The sequence below is a fragment of the Somniosus microcephalus genome, chromosome 6 (genome assembly GCF_052327205.1).
Source record: "Somniosus microcephalus isolate GS21.2 chromosome 6, FLI_Smic_1.0, whole genome shotgun sequence".
NCBI lineage: Eukaryota > Metazoa > Chordata > Chondrichthyes > Squaliformes > Somniosidae > Somniosus > Somniosus microcephalus.
In genome coordinates this window covers 250,681,608-250,703,660 of record NC_140992.1, presented here as the reverse complement: position 1 = coordinate 250,703,660, position 22,053 = coordinate 250,681,608, and the positions used below count along the sequence as shown (strand labels likewise).

General features: G+C 45.0%; 1 protein-coding gene across 1 annotated transcript; it reads right to left on the bottom strand.

The window, feature by feature from the left end:
* Nucleotides 1-13,577: 13,577 nt before the first annotated feature.
* LOC147116650 (beta,beta-carotene 15,15'-dioxygenase-like) lies at nucleotides 13,578-19,768 on the bottom strand (the record flags this gene model as incomplete). Its single annotated transcript, XM_085989531.1, is given in 7 exon segments — nucleotides 13,578-13,870; nucleotides 13,873-13,977; nucleotides 15,789-15,936; nucleotides 16,721-16,868; nucleotides 17,339-17,450; nucleotides 17,453-17,464; nucleotides 19,651-19,768. Coding segments are annotated over 7 exon segments (765 nt in total), but the record flags the coding sequence as incomplete, so codon positions are not given.
* Nucleotides 19,769-22,053: the final 2,285 nt, after the last annotated feature.

Genomic DNA, 22,053 nt, shown 5'->3' with positions numbered 1-22,053 from the left:
TTGAATTTTTTGAGGGGGTGACTAGGTGTGTGGATGAGGGTAACGCAGTGGATGTGGTATACATGGATTTCAGTAAGGCCTTCGATAAAGTCCCGCACAGGAGACTGGTCAAGAAGGTAAGAGCCCATGGAATCCAGGGTGCCTTGGCACATTGGATACAAAACTGGCTTAGTGGCAGAAGGCAGAGGGTGATGGTCGAAGGTTGTTTTTGTGACTGGAAGCCTGTGGCCAGTGGGGTACCACAGGGATCGGTGCTGGGTCCCTTGCTGTTTGTGGTCTACATTAATGACTTGGACATGAATGTAAAGGGTATGATCAGTAAGTTCGCGGATGATACAAAAATTGGTAGGGTGGTAAATAGCGAGGAGGGTAGCCTCAGTCTGCAGGACGATATAGATGGGTTGGTCAGATGGGCGGAACAGTGGCAAATGGAATTTAACCCGGAAAAGTGCGAGGTGATGCACTTTGGGGGGACTAACAAGGCAAAGGAATACACAATGAATGGAAAGACCCTAGGCAAGACGGAGGGTCAGCGGGATCTGGGTGTGCAAGTACACAGATCCCTGAAGGCGGCGGAACAGGTGGATAAGGTGGTAAAAAAGGCATATGGGATACTTGCCTTCATTAGCCGAGGCATTGAATATAAGAGCAAGGAGGTTATGATGGAGCTGTATAAAACACTGGTTAGGCCACAGCTGGAATACTGTGTGCAGTTCTGGTCGCCACACTACAGGAAGGATGTGATCGCGTTAGAGAGGGTGCAGAGGAGGTTCACCAGGATGTTACCAGGGCTGGAGCGCTTCAGCTATGAAGAGAGACTGGGCAGATTGGGTTTGTTTTCCTTGGAGCTGAGGAGGCTGAGGGGGGACATGTTTGAGGTGTACAAAATTATGAGGTTCATAGATAGGATGGATGCTGAGGAGCTTTTTCCCTTAGTAGAGGGGTCAATAACTAGGGGGCATAGATTCAAGGTAAATGGCGGGAGGTTTAGAGGGGATTTGAGAAAGAACTTTTTCACCCAGAGGGTGGTTGGAGTCTGGAACTCACTGCCTGAAAGGGTTGTGGAGGCAGAAACCCTCACAACATTTAAGAAGCATTTGGATGTGCACTTGAAATGCCATAGCATACAAGGCTACGGGCCAAATGCTGGAATATGGGATTAGATTAGACAGGGCTTGATGGCCGGCGCGGACACGATGGGCCAAAGGGCCTCTATCCGTGCTGTATTACTCTATGACTCTATGACTCTAAAAGCCTTTAGTTTTAAGTTTTAACCTCATGGATTCAGGCAGTTATTTGGCACATCAATTTTATTAAGTAACAACTTTGGAAGATGGATCGATTTTTGAAACCAGAGCGTCTGGACATCGATCCCCATTCGGCAGATGCGTCGAAGAAATTTATGCATTGGCTTCGATGTTTTGAACACTTCATCGCATCGATCGATCCGACGGTTAACAAGTTGGGTCTTTTAACCAACTTGGTAAGTCATCAAACTTACTCTATGTTTGAAGATATTACTACGTATGAAGAGGCCCTTGCAGCTCTTAAGGCTCAGTACCTTAAGTCGGTTAATGAAGTATACGCCAGGTATCTTTTGTCTACTCGCAGGCAATTACCCGAGTAATCCCTGGATGATTTCCTGCAGGATCTTAAGGCTTTGGCTAAGGATTGCAACTACAAGGCTGTCTCTGCCATACTGTATCAGGAAGAAGCCATCCGCGATTCTTTCATATCTGGCCTTCGATCTAATTATATTAGACAGAGACTCCTCGAGAATGACTCGTTAGTTTTAAAAACAGTCGTTGTTACGGCTCGATCGTTAGATGTAGCCCAGAAGAATTTAGAAGTGTATGCATCAGCCCATGCGTCTCTCTCAGCCTCGTGTGTTCCGAGTATGGAGGCATCCATAACGCCAATGGAGCCTCCACTTAATCCTACTGTTGCGGCTGTACCCCATGGGCCTAAGTGTTATTTTTGTGGCCAATCTAAACACTCCAGGCAAAGATGCCCAGCCAGAGAGGCTACTTGTTTTAAATGTAAGAAACGGGGACATTTTAGTAAAGTGTGTAAGGGTAATCCTGTACCCGATGTCTTCCCTGCTGCCGCCTATCGTTTTACTCTAGCCTCGGTTACGGTTACATAAGAACATAAGAAATAGGAGCAGGAGTAGGCCAATCGGCCCCTCGAGCCTGCTCCGCCATTCAATAAGATCATGGCTGATCTGATCCTAACCGCAAATCCACTATCACAGAACCATCTCCTGAATCTAACAGAATTAGACACACGAAATAGGAGCAGGATCAGGCTACAAGGCCCCTGGGCCCGCTCCGCTACCCACAGGGCCATGACTGATCCAAACCTAGACTCATGTCCAAATTCCTGCCCGCTCCCCGTAACCCTTAATTCCCTTTACTTCTAGGAAACTGTCTATTTCTGTTTTAAATTTATGTAATGATGTAGCTTCTACAGCTTTTTGGGGCAGCATATTCCATGGACCTACCACCCTCTGAGTGAAGTAGTTCCTCCTCATCTCAGTTTTGAAAGAGCAGCCCCTTATTCTAAGACTATGCCCCCTAGTTCTAGTTTCACCCATCATCGGGAACATCTTCCCCGCATCCACCCGATCCAACCCCTTCACAATCTTATATGTTTCAATAAGATCGCCTCTCATTCTTCTGAACTCCAATGAGTAGAGTCCCAATCTACTCAACCTCTCCTCATATGTCCATCCCCTCATCCCCGGGATTAGCCGAGTGAACCTTCTTTGTACTGACTCGAGAGCAAGTAAGTCCTGTCTTAAGTATGGACACCAAAACTGTACGCAGTATTCCAGGTGCGGTCTCACCAATACCTTGTACAACTGAAGCAATACCTCCCTATTTTTATATTCTATCCCCCTAGCAATGAAAGCCAACATTCCATTGGCCTTCTTAATCACTTGCTGCACCTGCATACTAACCTTTTGAGTTTCGTGCACCAGGACCCCCAGATCCCTTTGTACTTCAGTACTTTCCAGTTTCTTGCCATTAAGATAATAACTTGCTCTACGATTTTTCCTGCCAAAGTGCATAACCTCATGTGGTGTATGTAACCGTTCCACCTTTAAGAGAACTATTTTAAGAGATGCACTACTTTATCTTGGCTGCTGTATACTGTAATACCGGTGGTGACCACACCGGTATATAAGTGCTGTGTAATGATTTATTGGGCAGTTCCGCCCTGACCTTCGACTAGTAAAGACCTGTTAAAATTTACTCTTGTGGTCTGTGTAGTAATTCTCATTATAACACACAGACTTAACAGTGGTGACGAGTACGATCTTACCCTGCGGCAGAGATACATCCAAGGCAGTTTGACGGGCGTTGAGAGGAGGCATCCGCCCTCATCATCCTGCTGAGAAAAGACGCAGGTCTGAAGAGCAAAGGAAGAATCCTGACACGAAGTCTTCCATCAGCAACAGGCAGTGATCATCCCTTCTATCATGGTGGTGGGTAAGCCGATCATCGACGAGCAGCAAGTCGGCCACGTTGGCTGTGAAGTAGGGGAGGGAAAAACGGAGGATATAAGGGCGGAGAACTCGACCACGGCCGGGGAAAAGAGCCGGACAGAAGTCGGGGCCAGAAGCGCTGAGACTGGGGCAGCGTAAGGCACGGGAGCCGCGGTGAATGCAAACGCAGCCGGTGTAAAAGACCGGGCTGCAAGCGGGCTGGGAGATGCAACAGCGTCGAGAGAGAGCTCGACCGCGACCGGTGAAAAAGGCCGGGCAGCTACCAAGGCCGTGAGGCGCAGCGGCCGGGACAGCGTAAGGCGCGGGAGAATTTTTTTTTTTTTAAAACCGCGGAGAACTCAGCCGCAGCCGGGGGGGGGAAGGACCGGACTGCAAGAGGGGCTGGGAGGCACGATTTAAAAACCGCTGGGGAGGGCGAATGCAACAATACGGCAATCGCCATTACAGCCAGCGGGGGAGAAAGGCAAACGCGGGAAGCCGCCATTTTCGTAGGCGGGGGAAGACGACAAGCGCAGGAAACTGCCATTTAAAAAAATAAAATAAAATAAAAGAAAAATTTCTTTTTGTTTCTCAAGAAGATTGCGAGGATGCCTAAGCGTGGTAACATCAACAATTTTGATCCCGATGTTGAAGATTGGGCCACGCATGTAGAACGCATAGAGATTTATTGTAAGGCAAATAAAATATCAGATGAAGATAAAGCACTAACCTTACTAAACTCAATGGGTGCGAAGACATACGGGCTATTGAAGCATCTTCTATCACCAGCTAAACCGGCGGATCAGACTTTCGCTAAGATTGTTGCTGTCCTGAAGAATCATTTGAACCCCACACCGCTGATATTAGCGGAACGATTTAAATTTTATGCGAGAACGCAACTGAAAGAGGAAAGCAACGCGGAGTATTTAATTGAACTGCGTAAGCTAGCGAAATACTGTCAGTTTGGGGAAAGCCTGACAGAGGCACTGAGAGACAAATTCGTGTGTGGATTGTTGAAAGAAGGAACACAAAAGCGGCTGCTTGAAGAGAATGATCTTACACTTGATAAGGCTGTCACTATTGCAGCATCGCACGAAGCCGCAGCGAGAGGCACTGCGGAAATGCAGCTGAAGGCAGCGGTACTCAGCGTAGATCAAATGGCTTTGGGCACAACGAAATGTTATCGTTGTGGAAAGACAACACACAATCAGAACCAATGCTGGTTTGAAAACCAGGAATGTAGAAAATGTGGCAAGCTTGGTCACATAGCTAAAGTATGCCGGTCAGGAAAGAAGACCAGCAACAAAAAGTCACCGCAGGAAAAGTGCAGAAAGGTACATAAGGTGGCTGAGAAGAGTTCGGATGAACAGAATTCGGATTCAGACTCCAACAGCAAGGAACTGGGTAGTCTGAGAATTCACAATGTGAGTAAGGAAGCTGACCGACAAACTATCTGGGTCACACTGCAGATAGCAGGAGTCCAAGTGAAGATGGAATTGGACACCGGATCGGCGTTGACAGTCATGAATAAGCAAGATTACAAAAGGTTATTCACACATATTCCCCTACGGGATACGGAGATAGTATTGCAGACATACACGGGGCAAAGAGTATACCCCATCGGAAAGATAAAAGTCAAGGTGATACACAAGGGCAAAGAACACCAAGGAATGGACTTATATGTACTACCTGAGGGAGGTCCACCACTTCTGGGACGGGAGTGGATCAGGAAAATAAATATGGACTGGCACTCCCTAAAAGCAATAACGGTAGATTCCGGAAAAAAAGATGTCAAACCTGAACGATTGTCCAGAATATTGGATGAGGGCATATGCAGCAGTGACAGTGACAAAGCAGAGAGTGAGAACTCGGTGAAGACAATCAGCTCAGACTCTGGAACTGATGATGGTAAGACCAGCCCATGTGCAAAAGACAAGTCTAAAATGGACTTGCAGACTAATGATGGAAAAACGAAGGAGTGCATAAATGCTTCAGAAGAGAACAAAGTATCAGAACAGAATTCCACTGAACAACAACAACATAGTTTGACAGAGAATTCTGAGTCTGTCCAGTCTACAGACATGCACATTTCTGAGGAACACCGGGCTCGAACTCAACTCAATTTCAAACTACAACAGCAATTAGAACAAATGATTCGCCGTTTTGAGCAAGAGATGAATGCAAAGAAAAAGTTCTTTGACACAGAGTGGGAGAATCTGGAAAGACAGCAGAAGCAGCTGATTGAGAAAATGGAACAGGAACACACAAACCGTCTGCGCGATGAGGCCAAACGAATCAAAGCTGAGCAAGAAAGGGAATATGTCAAATTCATCGATCAGTTGAAAGCTAAGAAGAAAGAGCACCCTTTTGTGAGCAGTGTCAGCAGTAATAAGCCACTCAGGGAATTGGTGGCAGAGGCAAAAGCTGAAGTGATGGAGGAAAAAGAAGACAATAGAGAAGAAGCAGAAGATGATGACTCATCTGAACCATTATCACCCCTACCAGGTCACGCACATGGTCCCTCCGAACTGAGCCAAATCAGTCTGGAAGCAGAAAAACTTCCCAAGGTACTCGAGCCTTTAGAAGTCAACAATGCTGGTTCTGAAGTTCCGAAAGTTCAAGCTGTTAAGTCCAGTGAAGGACTATTAGATGAGTCACCCCAGCAACGAGAACCAGAGACCCCTGAAAGGCGTTATCCGTCTCGGATCAGGAGGCCTCCTCAGAGACTGAATCTGTGAACTGTTTTTACATGAAGTTGTGTATATATGTTATTATGTTATGTTAATGGGGAATATATACTGTTAAGCTAAAAAGGGAGGATTGTGGTGTATGTAACCGTTCCACCTTTAAGAGAACTATTTTAAGAGATGCACTACTTTATCTTGGCTGCTGTATACTGTAATACCGGTGGTGACCACACCGGTATATAAGTGCTGTGTAATGATTTATTGGGCAGTTCCGCCCTGACCTTCGACTAGTAAAGACCTGTTAAAATTTACTCTTGTGGTCTGTGTAGTAATTCTCATTATAACACACAGACTTAACACCTCACACTTTCCAGTATTGTATTCCATCTGCCAAATCTCTGCCCACTTACTTAGCCTGTCGATGTCGCCTTGCAGGTTTTTTATGTCCTCCTCACTCACTACTTTCCCTCCCATCTTAGTATCATCTGCAAACTTTGATATGTTACACTCGGTCCCCTCCTCCAAATCGTTAATATCGATTGTAAAGAGTTGGGGACCCAGCACTGACCCCTGCGGAACACCACTAGTTACTGATTGCCAGTCTGAGAATGAACCATTTATCCCAACTCTCTGCCTTCTGTTAGATAGCCAATCCTCTATCCATGCCAGAATATTACCCCCAATCCCGTGATTTTTTATCTTAAGCAATAATCTTTTGTGTGGCACCTTGTCAAATGCCTTTTGGAAGTCTAAATACACTACGTCCACTGGTTCCCCTTTATCCACCCTATACGTTACTTCCTCAAAGAACTCCAGCAAATTTGTCAAACATGACTTCCCCTTCATAAAACCATGCTGACTTTGTCCTATTAAATTATGATTATCCAAATGTCCTGTTACTGTCTCCTTAATAATGGACTCCAAAATGTTACCTACCACAGATGTTAGGCTAACCGATCTATAGTTTCCAGCCTTCTGTCTACTGCCCTTTTTAAATAAGGGTGTTACATTAGCAGTTTTCCAGTTTGCCGGGACCTTTGCCGAGTCCAGGGAGTTTTGGAAAATTATTACCAATGCATCCACAATCCCTACCGCCACTTCCCTCAAGACCCTAGGATGTAAGCCATCAGGTCCAGGTGATTTATCCGCCTTGAGTCCCATTATTTTACCGAGTACCACTTCCTTAGTGATTTTGATCATGTTTAGCTCCTCCCCCCTTTAGCCCCCTGTTTGTCCAGTGTTGGGATATTCTTAGTGTCTTCTACTGTAAAGACTGATGTAAAATATTCATTCAGTGTTTTTGCCATCTCCATATTTCCCACCATTAATTTCCCAGTCTCATCCTCTAAGGGACCAACATTTACTTTTGCCACCCTTTTTCTTTTTATATAACTATAAAAACTCTTACTATCTGTTTTTATATTTTTTGCTAATTTACTTTCATAATCTATCTTCCCTTTCTTAATCAATCTTTTTGTTATTTTTTGCTGTCTTTTAAAGTTTTCCCAATCCTCTATCCTCCCATTAGATTTGGCTACCTTATATGCCCTTGTTTTTAGTCGAATCCTATCCTTAATTTCTTTACTTAGCCACGGATGGCTGTCTTTTCTTTTACACCCTTTTCTTCTCAGTGGAATATATATTTTTTGGAAGTTGTAAAATAACTCCTTAAATGTACACCACTGATCATGTATCGTCTTACCCTTTAATCTATTTTCCCAATCCACTCTACTCAATTCCGCTCTCATACCTTCATAGTCTCCTTTATTCAAGGACCAGACCATACCGTGTTCCTTGTCGAAATCTATGATGGACACTAAGATTAATGGTCGTCCTACTGGGTGTTTGATAGACTGTGGCAGTACTGAAAGTTTTATACATCCCAACCTTGTTAACTCCTGTTCATTGAAGGTGTATCCTACTCGAAGTGAAATTGTTACGGCGTCCAAGTCCCTTACTTCGGAGGTAACTGGATATTGTAAAGTCACATTGACCGTTAAGGATACGGAGTATAAGGACTTTAAACTCCTTATATTACCTCAGTTGTGTGTGAACTTAATGTTAGGCTTGGACTTCCAGTGTCAGCATGAGAGCGTTACCCTTAAGTATGGTGGGTCTCAGCCTCCACTCACAGTCTGCGGCCTTTCTACTTTAAAAGTAAGGCCGCCTTCTTTGTTCGTGAACCTTGCTCCTAATTGTAGACCTATAGCGACTAAGAGTCGACGGTATAGTTCAGAAGATAAAACATTTATAAAAGAGGAAGTGGAAAGGCTTCAATGGGAGGGAATCATCGAACACAGTAATAGCCCGTGGCGTGCCCAGGTGGCGGTGGTTAAAACTAATGAAAAGAAAAGACTTGTGGTCGATTATAGCCAGACTATAAACTTGTATACCCGATTGGACGCCTATCCTTTGCCTCGTATTTCTGAGATGGTGAACCAGATAGCTCAGTATCGCGTGTTCTCCACCATTGATTTAAAGTCTGCCTACCATCAACTCCCTATTAAAATAGAAGACCGACCTTATACGGCCTTCGAAGCTAATGGGTGCCTGTACCAATTTCTTAGGGTGCCCTTTGGAGTGACGAATGGGGTATCCGTCTTCCAACAGGAGATGGATCGTATGGTGGATGAATACGCGTTGGAAGCAACATTCCCGTACCTGGACAATGTTACTATCTGTGGGCGCGACCAACGGGAGCATGATCAAAATCTCGTGAAGTTCCTAGAGACGGCAAAGAGGTTAAACCTGACCTACAACGAAAACAAGTGTACCTTCAATACTACACATTTGTGTATTCTTGGTTGCGTTGTGGAGAATGGGGTAATTGGGCCGGATCCTGAAAGATTACGCCCACTTAAAGAATTACCTTTACCTCACACTGTAAAAGCTTTAAGAAGGTGCCTGGGATTCTTTTCGTACTATCCCCAGTGGGTGGCTAGCTACTCAGATAAAGTCCGACCTCTTATTAAGTCGACATCTTTTCCGCTATCGGCGGAAGCTCAGGAGGCTTTCTGTAATATCAAACGGGACATTGAGAAGGCAGTGGTATGTGCCGTGGATGAGAAGATCCCTTTTCAAGTGGAAAGTGATGCATCTGATTTTGCGTTGGCAGCAACTCTTAACCAAGCTGGTAGACCAGTAGCTTTCTTCTCTCGTACATTGCAAGGACCAGAAGTTCGACATTCTTCAGTGGAAAAGGAGGCGCAGGTGATTATCGAAGCAGTCAGGTATTGGAGACATTATCTCGCTGGCCGACGTTTTACGCTTATTACTGACCAGCGATCTGTGGCCTTTATGTTCAATACTAAGCAGAGAGGCAAGATCAAAAATGATAAGATTTTAAGATGGTGAATAGAATTGTCAACATATGACTATGATATTCAGTACAGGCCTGGAGTATTTAATGAGCCATCGGATGCTTTGTCACGAGGAGTATGTGCTAGTCTAGGTATAGATAAGCTTCAAAGTCTCTACGATGCACTCTGCCACCCTGGGGTTACCAGAATGAACCACTTCATTAAGTTCCACAATCTACCCTACTCTATTGAGGAGGTCCGGACAATGACCAGAACCTGTCGTGTTTGTGCTGAGTGCAAACCCTGCTTCTATAAGCCGTCCGAGCCAGCTCATCTTATTAAAGCAACTCGACCATTTGAGCGTTTGAATCTCGATTTTAAAGGTCCCCTTCCATCGAGCGACCGTAATGTCTACTTTCTTAATATTATAGTCGAGTACTCTCGGTTCCCTTTTGTTATCCCCTGTCCGGATGTGACCTGTGCTGTTGTAATTAAATGCCTCTGCCAACTGTTTTCTTTGTTTGGCATGCCTAACTATATACATAGTGATAGGGGTTCTTCCTTTATGAGCGAAGAATTGCGACAGTTTTTGCTATCGAAAGGAATTACAATGAGTAGAACTACCAGCTATAACCCTCGTGGTAATGGGCAGGTCGAGAAAGAAAATGCGACAGTGTGGAAGGATATCGTATTGTCTCTGAAGTCGCGAAGCCTGCCGACCTCTCGCTGGCAGGATGTCCTGCCAGACGTGCTGCATTCCATAAGGTCTCTTTTGTGTACAGCGACGAATGCCACCCCTCATGAAAGGATGTTTAGCTTTCCAAGAAAAGCTACCAATGGAGTACTGTTACCCACATGGTTGACGACCACGGGCCCTGTGCTGTTGCGCAGACATGTGAGAGGCCACAAGACTGACCACTGGTGGAGGAAGTACAACTCCTTCATGCTAATCCCCAGTATGCGTACATTCAATATCCGGATGGGCGAGAGGATACGGTCTCTATTAAAGATCTTGCACCTGCTGGAGCTCAAAGAGTTTGACTCTGAGAGTAGAGTTTTCAATCATGGTATTGGACCTTCAGAGACACAAACCCTCAGTGTGGAAAACACTGATGATTCTGGGAATTCAGATGAACCGGAGTTGGTACTCCGGGAGGCGCCTTGGCAAGAGTTATGTCGTTCCCAGAGGACTATCAGACCTCCTGACAGACTGAATCTATAGCAGGGGGTGAATGTGATGACATAACTCTGTGTTCTGGATTGTCTGTTGTTGTACTTGTTAATGTCTGTAATGTTTTACAGGTGTAACCACTAATGTTCCTCCCTAGCTCCGCCTTTATGGATCCTCCTGATTGGTGTGAGTCTTATTTATAAGAGCTGGGTTTTACTCATAAGGGCTGGGTCGGTGATGAATGATGGTTGCCCTGTGTTAACTTGATGCCATGATTCATACTTAATAAAAGCCTTTAGTTTTAAGTTTTAACCTCATGGATTCAGGCAGTTATTTGGCACATCAAAGACAAATGTAGGTCCCTTACAGTCAGAAATGGGAGAATTTATAATGGGGAACAAGGAAATGGCAGAGCAATTGAACAAATACTTTGGTTCTGTCTTCACGGAAGAGGACGCAAATAACTTCCCAGAAATGCTAGGGAACCAAGGGTCTAGTGAGAAGGAGGAATTAAAGGAAATTAGGATTAGTAAAAAAATAGTGCTGGAGAAATTAATGGGTCTGAAAGCTGATAAATCCCCAGGGCCTGATAATCTGCACCCCAGAGTGCTAAAATAGGTAGCCATGGAAATAGTGGATGCATTGGTTGTCATCTTCCAAAATTCTATAGATTATGGAACAGTTCCTGCAGGTTGGAGGGTGGCAAATGTAACCCCACTATTTAAAAAAGGAGGGAGAGAGAAAACAGGGAACTACAGACCGGTTAGCCTAACATCAGTAGTAGGGAAAACGCTAGAGTCTATTATAAAGGATGTGATAACAGGACACTTAGAAAATATCAATGGGATTAGACAAAGTCAACATGGGTTTATGAAAGGGAAATCGTGTTTGACAAACCTACTGGAGTTTTTTGAGGATGTAACTGGTAGAATAGATAAGGGAGAACAAGTGGATGTGGTGTATTTGGATTTTCAGAAGGCCTTTGATAAAGTCACACATAACAGGTTAGTGTGCAAAATTAAAGCACATGGGATTGGGGGTAATATACTGGCATGGATAGAAAATTGGTTAACAGACAGGAAACAGAGAGTAGGAATAAATGGGTCTTTTTCGGGGTGGCAGGCAGTGACTAGTGGGGTACCGCAGGGATCAGTGCTTGGGCCCCAGCTATTCACAATATATATCAATGATTTGGATGAGGAAACGAAATGTACTGCAGGTAGACTATCCTTTATCCGAAAACCTCGGGACCAGCCGTGTTTCGGTTTTCGGAAAATTTCGGATTTCAGAAGGTATTTTATAAGACTGGGAAATTTGTCGGGGGTGGGGGTCGGCGGGGGGTCGGGGTCGGCGGGGGGTCGGGGGTGGGGGTTGGCGGGGGGGTCGGGGGTGGGGGTCGGCGGGGGGGTCGGGGTCGGCGGGGGGTCGGGGGTCGGGGCCGGCGGGGGGTCGGGGGTGGAGGTCAGCGGGGGTCGGGGTCGTGCGCACGACTTACGCTGAACGAAAAAACTTTCGGTTTTTAGAGGTTTTCGGTTTTCGGAAGTTCGGATAAAGGATAGTCTACCTGTATTTCCAAGTATGCTGACGACACAAAACTAGGTGGGATTGTGAGTTGTGAGGAGGATGCAAAGAGGCTTCAAAGCGATTTAGACAAGTTGAGTGAGTGGGCAAATACATGGCAGATGTAGTATAACGTGGATAAATGTGAAGTTATCCAATTCGGTAAGAAAAACAGAAAGGTAGAGTATTATTTAAATGGTGATAGATTGGGGAATGTTGTACAAAGGGACCTGGGTGTCCTTGTACACCAGTCACTGAAAGCAAACATGCAGGTGCAGCAAGCAGTTAGGAAGGCAAATGGTATGTTGGCCTTCATTGTAAGAGGATTTGAGTACAGGAGCAAGGTTGTCTTGCTACAGTTGTACAGGGCCTTGGTGAGACCATACCTGGAGTACTGTGTGCAGTTTTGGCCTCCTTACCTAAGAAAGGATATAGTTGCCATAGAGGGAGTGCAGCGAAGGTTCGCCAGACTGATTCCTGGGATGGCAGGACTGTCGTATGAGGAGAGATTGGGTCGATTAGGCTTGTATTCACTAGAGTTTAGAAGAATGAGAGGGGATCTCATTGAAACGTATAAAACTCTGACAGGGCTAGACAGACTGGATGCAGGGAGGGTGTTTCCCCTGGCTGGGGGGTCTAGAACGAGGGGTCACAGTCTCAGGATACGGTGTAGGACATTTAGGACTGAGATGAGGAGAAATTTCTTCACTCAGAGGGTGGTGAACCTGGGGAATTCTCTACCACAGAAGGCTGTGGAGGCCAAGTCACTGAATATATTTAAGAAGGAGATAGATAGATTTCTAGACACAAAAGGCATCAAGGGGTATGGGGAGAGAGCGAGAATATGGTATTGAGATAGAGGATCAGCCGCGATCATATTGAATGGCGGAGCAGGCTCGAAGGGCCAAATGGCCGACTCCTGCTCCTATTTTTCTATGTTTTCTATCCAAAGCTAGAGCTCCCAGGATGACAAAAGGTATAGGGATGAAAATGAAACAGAAAAATTAGTCTTATGATAAATGTAGGGTTTCATAATTCAGTAGAGAGCCAAGCTGAATATAACAAGTACAGGGGAGAACTGAAAAGGAAATAAGAGGGGCAAAGAGAGAGGATGAAAATAGATTAGCGGGTAACATAAAGGGATCCTTTCCATTTACAGTCTTATTAGGCTGCCACCTTTTGTCAAATCTACAGCAGACTATGATCTATACTGATTCAGACAGGTCACGGTCTGATTTCTGAAGTTTGCTGCACTGCTGATGAAAATTCATAGACAATTTTAAAAACCAAAGACTTCATATAATAAGACACAGACTTAAATAGGGGGAAAATGGGCTATTTAAAAATCAGACTTTGTTGTGCATTTTTTATTTAAAAAATTTACAGACACATTGTTCAATATCAGGACAGTACATTTCAAAACTGGATGGGTAGTAACCCAACGGTCCTACTTCTTAAAATCTGCTGGCCTAAATAGAACCCAGTTACTGCATATTTATGTACATCAAGAGTGTGCTGTGTCCATACAACACCCATGCACTTCATTTGGAGTTTAGATTGGTTAAATGTAAAAGTAAGACTACCTTGTCACCTGGGTGCCAAACCAGACAGCTGGCCCAGTTCACTCCTTTGAAGTAGGCTGCAGCCATTTTGAGTATATCCAGTTTTCAGTCATACCAAAGCTATGGTAGTAACTGGGACTGAGGAGCGAGTGACAAGGAATAGAATAGACTATTTCACAGTTTTTAAAGCATGGGTTCTTTTTGTCATCTGTTTGTTGCAAAATAAATTTAAAAATCGGTTACAAAATTGCAGAAAATAAAGATTTTAAAAGCTAATATGGCACTTTGCAACCATACAAAGTAATGGAAGCTGATATAAAGGTTGCTGTAAAAGTGCCAGCTTGACTCAGGTTGGTAGCCCTTTCACTTCTGAGTCAATATTTTCCAGATTCAAACCCAATTCAGAAGTGACCACATAATCTATGCTGAGACGTCAGTGCAAAACTGTTAGGGGTGTTGTCTGTCAAATCAGACATTAAAGTGAAACCCAAACACCTCCTCAGATCCCGGCCTAGAAAGGGATCGCGCCTAAGGGTCCAATGTGATGGGCGGCGTGCGTGGTCTCATTTCATGTCGGAACGTGCACCACCAGCCACATTGGTTAGGACTCCTCCGCAGACGTCTAGGGCACATACCTGTTACAGACCATTGCATATGCAAATAAGAGGCCTAACGCCCGTTTCGGGACCCTTCGCGAAAATGGACTGTGAATGACTGCAGCATGCTCGTCAGCTTCATCAGCAACCACTGGAGGCTGCCACCCAAAAGGTAAGTTTGAAGCCTTTTACTTACCTTATTGTGGAGCCAGGGGGGGGATCAGGGGTGCTACTCCCGCCCCACATTAAATCTGCAGGGTCTTGCCGGCCACCGTTCACGCACCCCCCCCCTCCCACTCCCGATTGCCTCCCGCATCTCCTGAAGATTTTGGCTAGCCGCTGAGCTTACCGATTCTGCTGTTTCCCACCCCCGCACCCTGCAGCAGGCGAGCTGCCTCTGGGATCGTGAATGGTTCCCTCAGCTCACTGGTCCTATCCTAATGAGGCTGGCGGACCAATTTTCCTGCCATCGGCCTCATTAGATGCGTGCAGTGTACGCTACACCAGGATCATGATCCAATTTCTAGACCTCCATGTCACTATTTGAAGAAGAGCACTGAGATATCCTGGTCAATATCCCTCCTTCAACTAACACCACTAAACAGAGATTATTTGGTCATTTCTTTACTATTTTTTGGGGCCTTGCAATGCACATAATTGGCTCCTGCATTTGCCTGCATAACGACAATGATTGCAAAAGTAATCCATTGGCTGTATTGCATTCTGGGACATCCTAAGGATGTTACAAGGCGCTATATGAATGCAAGTTCTTTCTTTAAAGTTTTGAGATTTTTTTCAACCAGAGTAACTTTTTCTTCTCAATGTTTCTTGTATTTTCTCACCCTTATATATATATATATATATATAAAGAAATAAATAGGAATTAAAATAGCAATATTTTGCAGGAAAGTGGAGATGAGGTAGAAGATCAGCCATGAACTTATTGAAAGGCAGAGCAGGCTCAAAGGGTCGAATGGCCTACTCCTTACGTACTTAAAATTGAACATTTCACAACATATAATAACAAAAAGCATTAAAAATAAGGAACCAGATAGTTCAGTCAGCAAATGAACCATGTGGTATAGTACTGAGCTATAAAGGTCTCAGATCTGATCTCCAATTCTACTGCTGCAACACAGCAAGGGGCACTACATTAGTTTCCATGTCTCGGGCTTGAAAGGGTTGGGGGCGGGGTGGGGGGCAGTGTGGGGAGGGAGATGAGATAAGCCAGAGCGCCCGCATCTTGTTTAATGACCCCTTATCCTTTCAGGAGCTACTTCAAGAAATAATTTTTTTTTTAAACAAGCTGACAAAAAACTTAAAAGGAACTATCAAATAATGTCACACTTGAATAAATACAAACTAAAACCAAAACCAATCTTTCAGACTTCCCCAGATGGTAAAACTTGATCAGTGCAGTTACTTGGCTTTGTATTCAGTATCTTCACAATCAGGTACTTTGTTTTGCCTTTCTCAGCTATAGAGGTGCCCATGTTGTAAGTGTTTCCAATTCTATCATAATGTGGATGAGATGTTGCCAGGTTCAGTGCAACATATTTTAAATAGTCAACCTATTTAAATGTGCCAAAGGTAAAATAAGTCACCCTTCACTTTTGAACATCCAGTGTCATTTACTGCTTTAAAACACACACTTTCTTTTTATAATTTTGCAATTAAGAAAATTATTTTTAGCAAAAATTCAATTGCTGAACATTAGAAAGCATAGAGAAATTAAAAATTAAAACTATTTTTGAAGATTCCACTCACAAAAATGGTAACACAGTGATGCTGGGCACTGAGGTATTGTACCAGGAACCTCAGTTTTTCTGAAAGGACTCAGGGATATAAAACAGAGTACAGTGCTTGAACTTTAGGGCCTTTCAGAAGGACGCCAATGTTTTTTTCGCACTCGTGTACATTAATTCAAGGCTCTAAGATGTTTGTACCACTATAAAGTAAAATTTATAAAGTAAAATCTATAGAGTAAAATCTAGGCCCTTCCCCACATGGAGGGTGAGACAGTCGAAGGAATGGGTCACATCAAGCAGAGTCACATAGCCCACTGGCTATTGGCTCACTCTAGTGGTATTCATAGAGATCTGGAAGTGGGTAACATAGTCATCCTCCCTTCCAGAAAATGGTATGTAATGCCAAAGAGGCAATAAGCTTTAATTCAGGAGGAAGGTTAATACAGAAGCATTCCTGGCCAATTGTTGCAACCGAAAGATATCTAAAATATTATAACTGTTGAATGTATGTTAGCTAAACATTGGTAACCATTTCTGTGTAAACATAACAGTTCACAGAGATATAAGTCAGAATCCCTCCAACAGAGTTTATTTTAATCAATCTCACCTTCTCCGATGTTTCAAGAGACCAAGGGTCTATCCTTCTGATATAGTTGACCTCGGATGAAGCATAGAAATCCTCACCGTATTTAATTATGTTAATCAACCAGTTATCAGTGAAATCAGGAATAACATGTGTGAGATAGGAAAATGCCCTGTAAAATAAAAACAAAGGAATGTTACTTGCTTATTTTTAATTCAACTGTTATCCATTTTGAGTCAAGGTACAATGGAACAAATTATACTGTACAAAAGGAATTGGTTCTGAAAAAATTAGCAGAACTCAAGGTGGATAAGTCATTTGACCCTGATGGCATCCACCTAGGTTGTTGAAAGAAGTCAGAGAAGAGACAGCAGAGGCTCTGACCGTAATTTTAAAATCCACCTTAAACATGCAAATTGTGCCATACGACTAGACAGTAGCTGATGTTAAACCCTTGTTCAAGAAGGGAGAAAAGGACAAACTGGGTAACCATAGACCAATAAGTCTAATGTCAGTTGTGGGCAAACTCTTAAAAACCTTAACGAGATAAAATTAGTAAGCATTTAGAAATGCACGTGTTAATCAAGGACAGCCAGCACAGATTTCTTAAAGGCAAGTCAATTTGACAAATTTAATGCTTACTTGGAAAAGATATTCTTGCATGAATCTGGGTAAGCCATTGTGCCGAACTCTGACACCACAATCCTATTGGCTTCTATGTTACACTTGTAAGTATCGCTGCGGAGATACTTCTGTAAAATACCTCACCTAAATTTAAGAATATAAAAAGCCAGCAATCATTGCGGTTAGTAGAAATTAATTTTCAATTCCCCACTCTAGTCTTGGAAACTCAGAATTTGAACTTTGTGATGTGCATCCACTTTCTATCCTACAGCTTTAGGTTCTGTGATCCAAGTGGTAGTACATTCGATTCAGCTTTGGAAATGACTGGGACTCATCCTTGTACAGCTGAATGCTGATGAATGTATACAGAGTGTTAAAATATTTAGGCCTAGAAATTCGGTTTTGGCGCAGCGAGGGCTTTAGCGCCGGAAGTTAGTGCCGGCGCTAAGTCCCCCTGCGTGCGCCAAAAATTCAGTAGCGCCGCGCCCAAACGGCTGCCGGCGCTACTGAGGGGTCTCAGCGCCTCAAAACTGGCGCCACGCGCCGCATTGCGGCGCTATTCTGGCGCTGCGGCACCCGCTGCGGTGCGGCAGGCTCGGGAAGTGCAGGCCTCCTCCTTCCGTTAAGGAGGAGCTGCCTGCACCCGGCCGCGGCCCGCGATAATCTTTTTAAAAATGAGCCCGGCACCTCGGACAAGTGCCGGGCTTGCTTCTGTTCCGGGGGGGGGGGGGGGGAAGTCCGGGGAGGGAGCTGCGGCCAGGCGGCCGGTGGGAAAGCGGCCGGCCGCCGTGGGGCCTTTAATGCACCGGCGCAAAGTTCTGTAAGGCACCTCTGCCAGAACGTTGCTTGCGGCTGCCACGGGCGAGGCGACCGCAACTCAATTTCCGAGTTCGGGCGGGTTACCATGGCAACCGGGATGCTGCGCACACCGATGACGTCATCGGTGCCGGCGCAGCGCTACCGGCCTAACGCCGATTTAGGGCCCCTGTCAATTTCTAAACTGGCCATAACTTCGGCGCTAGGCCCTCTAGCGCCTCAAAAGCGGCGCTAAGGCCAGTGAATTTCTAGGCCTTAGAGTTAAAAATGTATTTGTTTATCTGTCGCTGGTACTAATATCACTTCTTAATTCAATTCCATGCAGCATTCCATACTCCCACTAGGAGTCAGTAACTGAGATCCATTTCTGTGGAGCTTTTGTTTTGGTGTCAGTTTCAAAATAGTGTCAGCAAGGCAATGACATCACACAAATTAGAATATTTAAGAATAATTTCCCTCACATGCATGGGACACAGCAGAGAAAACACATCACTAAGGCTGTTGAACACATCTGCTCAATGGACAGAGGACTACAGCTAAATTATTACTTTTGCTTGCCAATTTTGCTTCCCTCCCCGCCTCACCTAAAGACTCTGACTACTTTCTGATTATATATTCATGAAAAAATACATTTCTGAAAAAATTTGCAGGGCTATGGGGAAAGAGCAGGGGAGTGGGACTAATTGGATAGCTTTATCAAAGAGCCGGCACAGGCACGATGGGCCAAATGGCCTCCTCCTGTGCTATATCATTCTATTGATTCTATGATATCCACGGGTGCTGAGCTGTGGGACACATTGGCAAACAAGGGGAAAAAAGGAACAAAGACAGACATAGTGGACAAATGGCAGCCAACAGTGAGACTTGTCTTTGCCCCATGTCACTCTGAGCATTTCACTTTTTAATTCTATGGGACGACAGTTCTGTATTTTTACTTCACTTGTAATATGGCATAGATCAGATCCCCTTCTCCCATGTGCTGCTACCAGCTAAAAACAAACTGTCAGACTACCCAAGAAGTACATGTGTTAATCTAATGCTGCTATTGTAATGTCACATTAATCACGGTCTCACTACTACAGCAGTACAAACTACATAAAAGTGAAATTCTACTTTAAATATATCAGAAATAGCTCTGAAACACCAAAATATGTTTTGAGCCAATTCTTTACAACAGAGGTTATTACACACAAATATGGATAAAGGAAGATTAGTGACAAACCATTGAATGAAAATAACAAAATATATTGAGTTGATCTGATTTTTAACCGTTTTCAAATCCAACTTATTGAAATCTCTGTAAAGCCACAATTTAGCTTCATGTTACAAGCATAAACCATTCTTCCACTGGGACTTTACCAGACCTATCTTTCTCGATTTTGCATGCAGATTATGTGCTTAATGAAGAACGTATACCTAATTGAACTAATGGACAGCGACAATGTCCATAATTGTCCTGATATTTATCATTTCCACATATGGAAACAGGTTATTGGAGTTCTGTAGTATCATACCATTTTCGAAAGTGAAACTATGCAGCAGTGACAGCCCATCAAACCAATGGTTGTAGATAGTGTCTCCAATTGTGTGCATGCCTGGTCCATTTCGAATGAGTGTCCCTTGCAGCCATTGTGGAATTTAACCTATTTATATTTGAAATAAAAGCAGTTAAAAATGCATCTGTTTTTTACAGCTCATGGTGTGGAAATTCAATGCAAGGTAAATGATACCTTGTGCGCATTAAGAAACAAAACACACGCAGTACTTTATTAGCAAGTACATCTAGCAGGAAGCTAGGCTCCTTTCCAAAATGGCAACTTCAATTTAAATTTCACAAATGGCTTTCTTACGTTCTTACAAGGGACACTGTCATCAGATCAGGCTTGTAAAACAGCTTACATGAGTTATTAGTGCATGCTGCATGATGATAAGAATGCATGACATCGTTGCATCAATGTGTGTGTGTGTGTCAGGTATTTTTTAACAAAAGTATAAATATCTTGTTTATAGGCAGTGAAGGCAGAATCTGAGACGTTGCTTTTGCCCAGGATATATTTACTGAGCTCAGAAACACAGCAAGTTTGAATCGGATGTGTGCAAGACAGGCACTGCCAGATTTAGCTGGATAGTGAAAGCCAACTTCTACAAATTGTCACTGACCTCATCTCCTCTGGAGATTTTCCCTCCACGGCCGGCAACCTCATAGTTCCCCATCCCTGCACAGCCCACTTCTACCTCCTTCCCAAGATCCACAAACAGGGCTGCCCTGGTAGACCCATCATTTCAGTCTGTTCTTGCCCCATGGAACTGATTTCTTCCTATCTCGACTCTATTTTTTCTCCCCTTGTCCAGTCTCTTCCCACCTACATTCGCGACTCTTCCGACGCCCTCCACCACTTTAACAGTTTCCAGTTTCCTGGCCCCAACCGTCTCCTTTTCACCATGGACGTCCAATCCCACTACACCTCCATCCCCCACCAGGACGGCCTGAGGGCGCTCCGCTTCTTCCTTGAGCAGAGGCCCAACCAGTCCCCATCCACCACCACCCTCCTCCCCCTGGCTGAACTTGTTCTCACATTGAACAACTTCTCCTTTAACTCCACTCACTTCCTCCCAATTAAAGGTGTTACTATGGGAACCTGCATGGGTCCTAGCTATGCCTGCCTGTTCGTGGGATATGTGGAACATTCTTTGTTCCAGTCCTTCTCAGGGGCGAGGATGGGGCCCAGGAGCAAGGTTGAGGCCCAGGAGCGAGGACGGGGCCCAGGAGTGAGAACGGGACCCAGGAGCAAGGACGGGACCCAGGAGCGAGGTCAAGACCCAGGGGCAAAGACGGGTCCCAGGAGTGAGGTCGAGGCCCAGGAGCGAGGATGGGACCCAGGAGCGAGGACGAGCCCAGCAGTAAGGACAAGCCCAGGAGTGATACAGCATGGACCAGCAGCGGGGTCGGGAGGACCACACTGCAGCCTATGAAACCCAGGTAGAGAGGACCTGCAGGAAGAAGGGAGGAGGACAGAAGGAGTATGTTTGTGTGTGGGTGCTAGGCTGATGTAGTAGAGCCTGGTCTCCAATCGTCTTGGATTCCCTTGCCATTGGACCAAGACCTTGCTCTGTCGAGCCCGTGTGGTAGCTGGTGTGCAACGGCCACCCCACGTTAAAAGAATTCACGCACAGGCATCTTCCACCCTTTAAAATGAAGTTCGGGACCTGGAACCAGGACCCTCATGGACAACCCCAACAGCGACAGAACGGAATGCCGTACTGCTATCGTTGCCCGGGAGCTCAGACGTTTCGACATTGACATCGCCGCCCTAAGCAAGACCCGGCGGGCAGGGGAAGGCCAGCTCAAGGAGCAAGGCGGTGGTTATACCTTCTTCTGGAAAGGCAAACCTGAAGAAGAACGCCGCCTCCATGGGGTCGGCTTCGCCATAAAAAATGAGCTAGTTGAACGTCTCAGAGACTCCCCTTGTGGAATAAACAAACGCCTCATGACTCTACGGCTCACCCTAGCCTGGAATCAGTGCGCTACGGTCATCAGTGCGTACGCCCCAACACTGGAAGCCACAGATGAGACCAAAGAGGAATTCTACTCCAGCCTCGAACAATCCCTGTCCCGAGTCCCAACGGGCGACAAGCTGATCCTCCTTGGCGACTTGAATGCCAGAGTTGGAAAGGACACAGACCTCTGGGGAGGTGTGATCGGCAGAGAGGGGGTAGGGAAAGCCAGCTCCAACGGTACTGTCCTCCTGACGAAATGCTTAGAACATGTCCTTGTCATAACTAACACCTTGTTCCGCAGAGAGACAAGTACAAGGCTTCATGGCAGCACCCTCGCTCCAAGCACTGGCATCTGCTGGACTATGTCATCGTCCGAGCGAGGGACCGCAAGGACGTCCGCATCACCCGCGCCATGACAA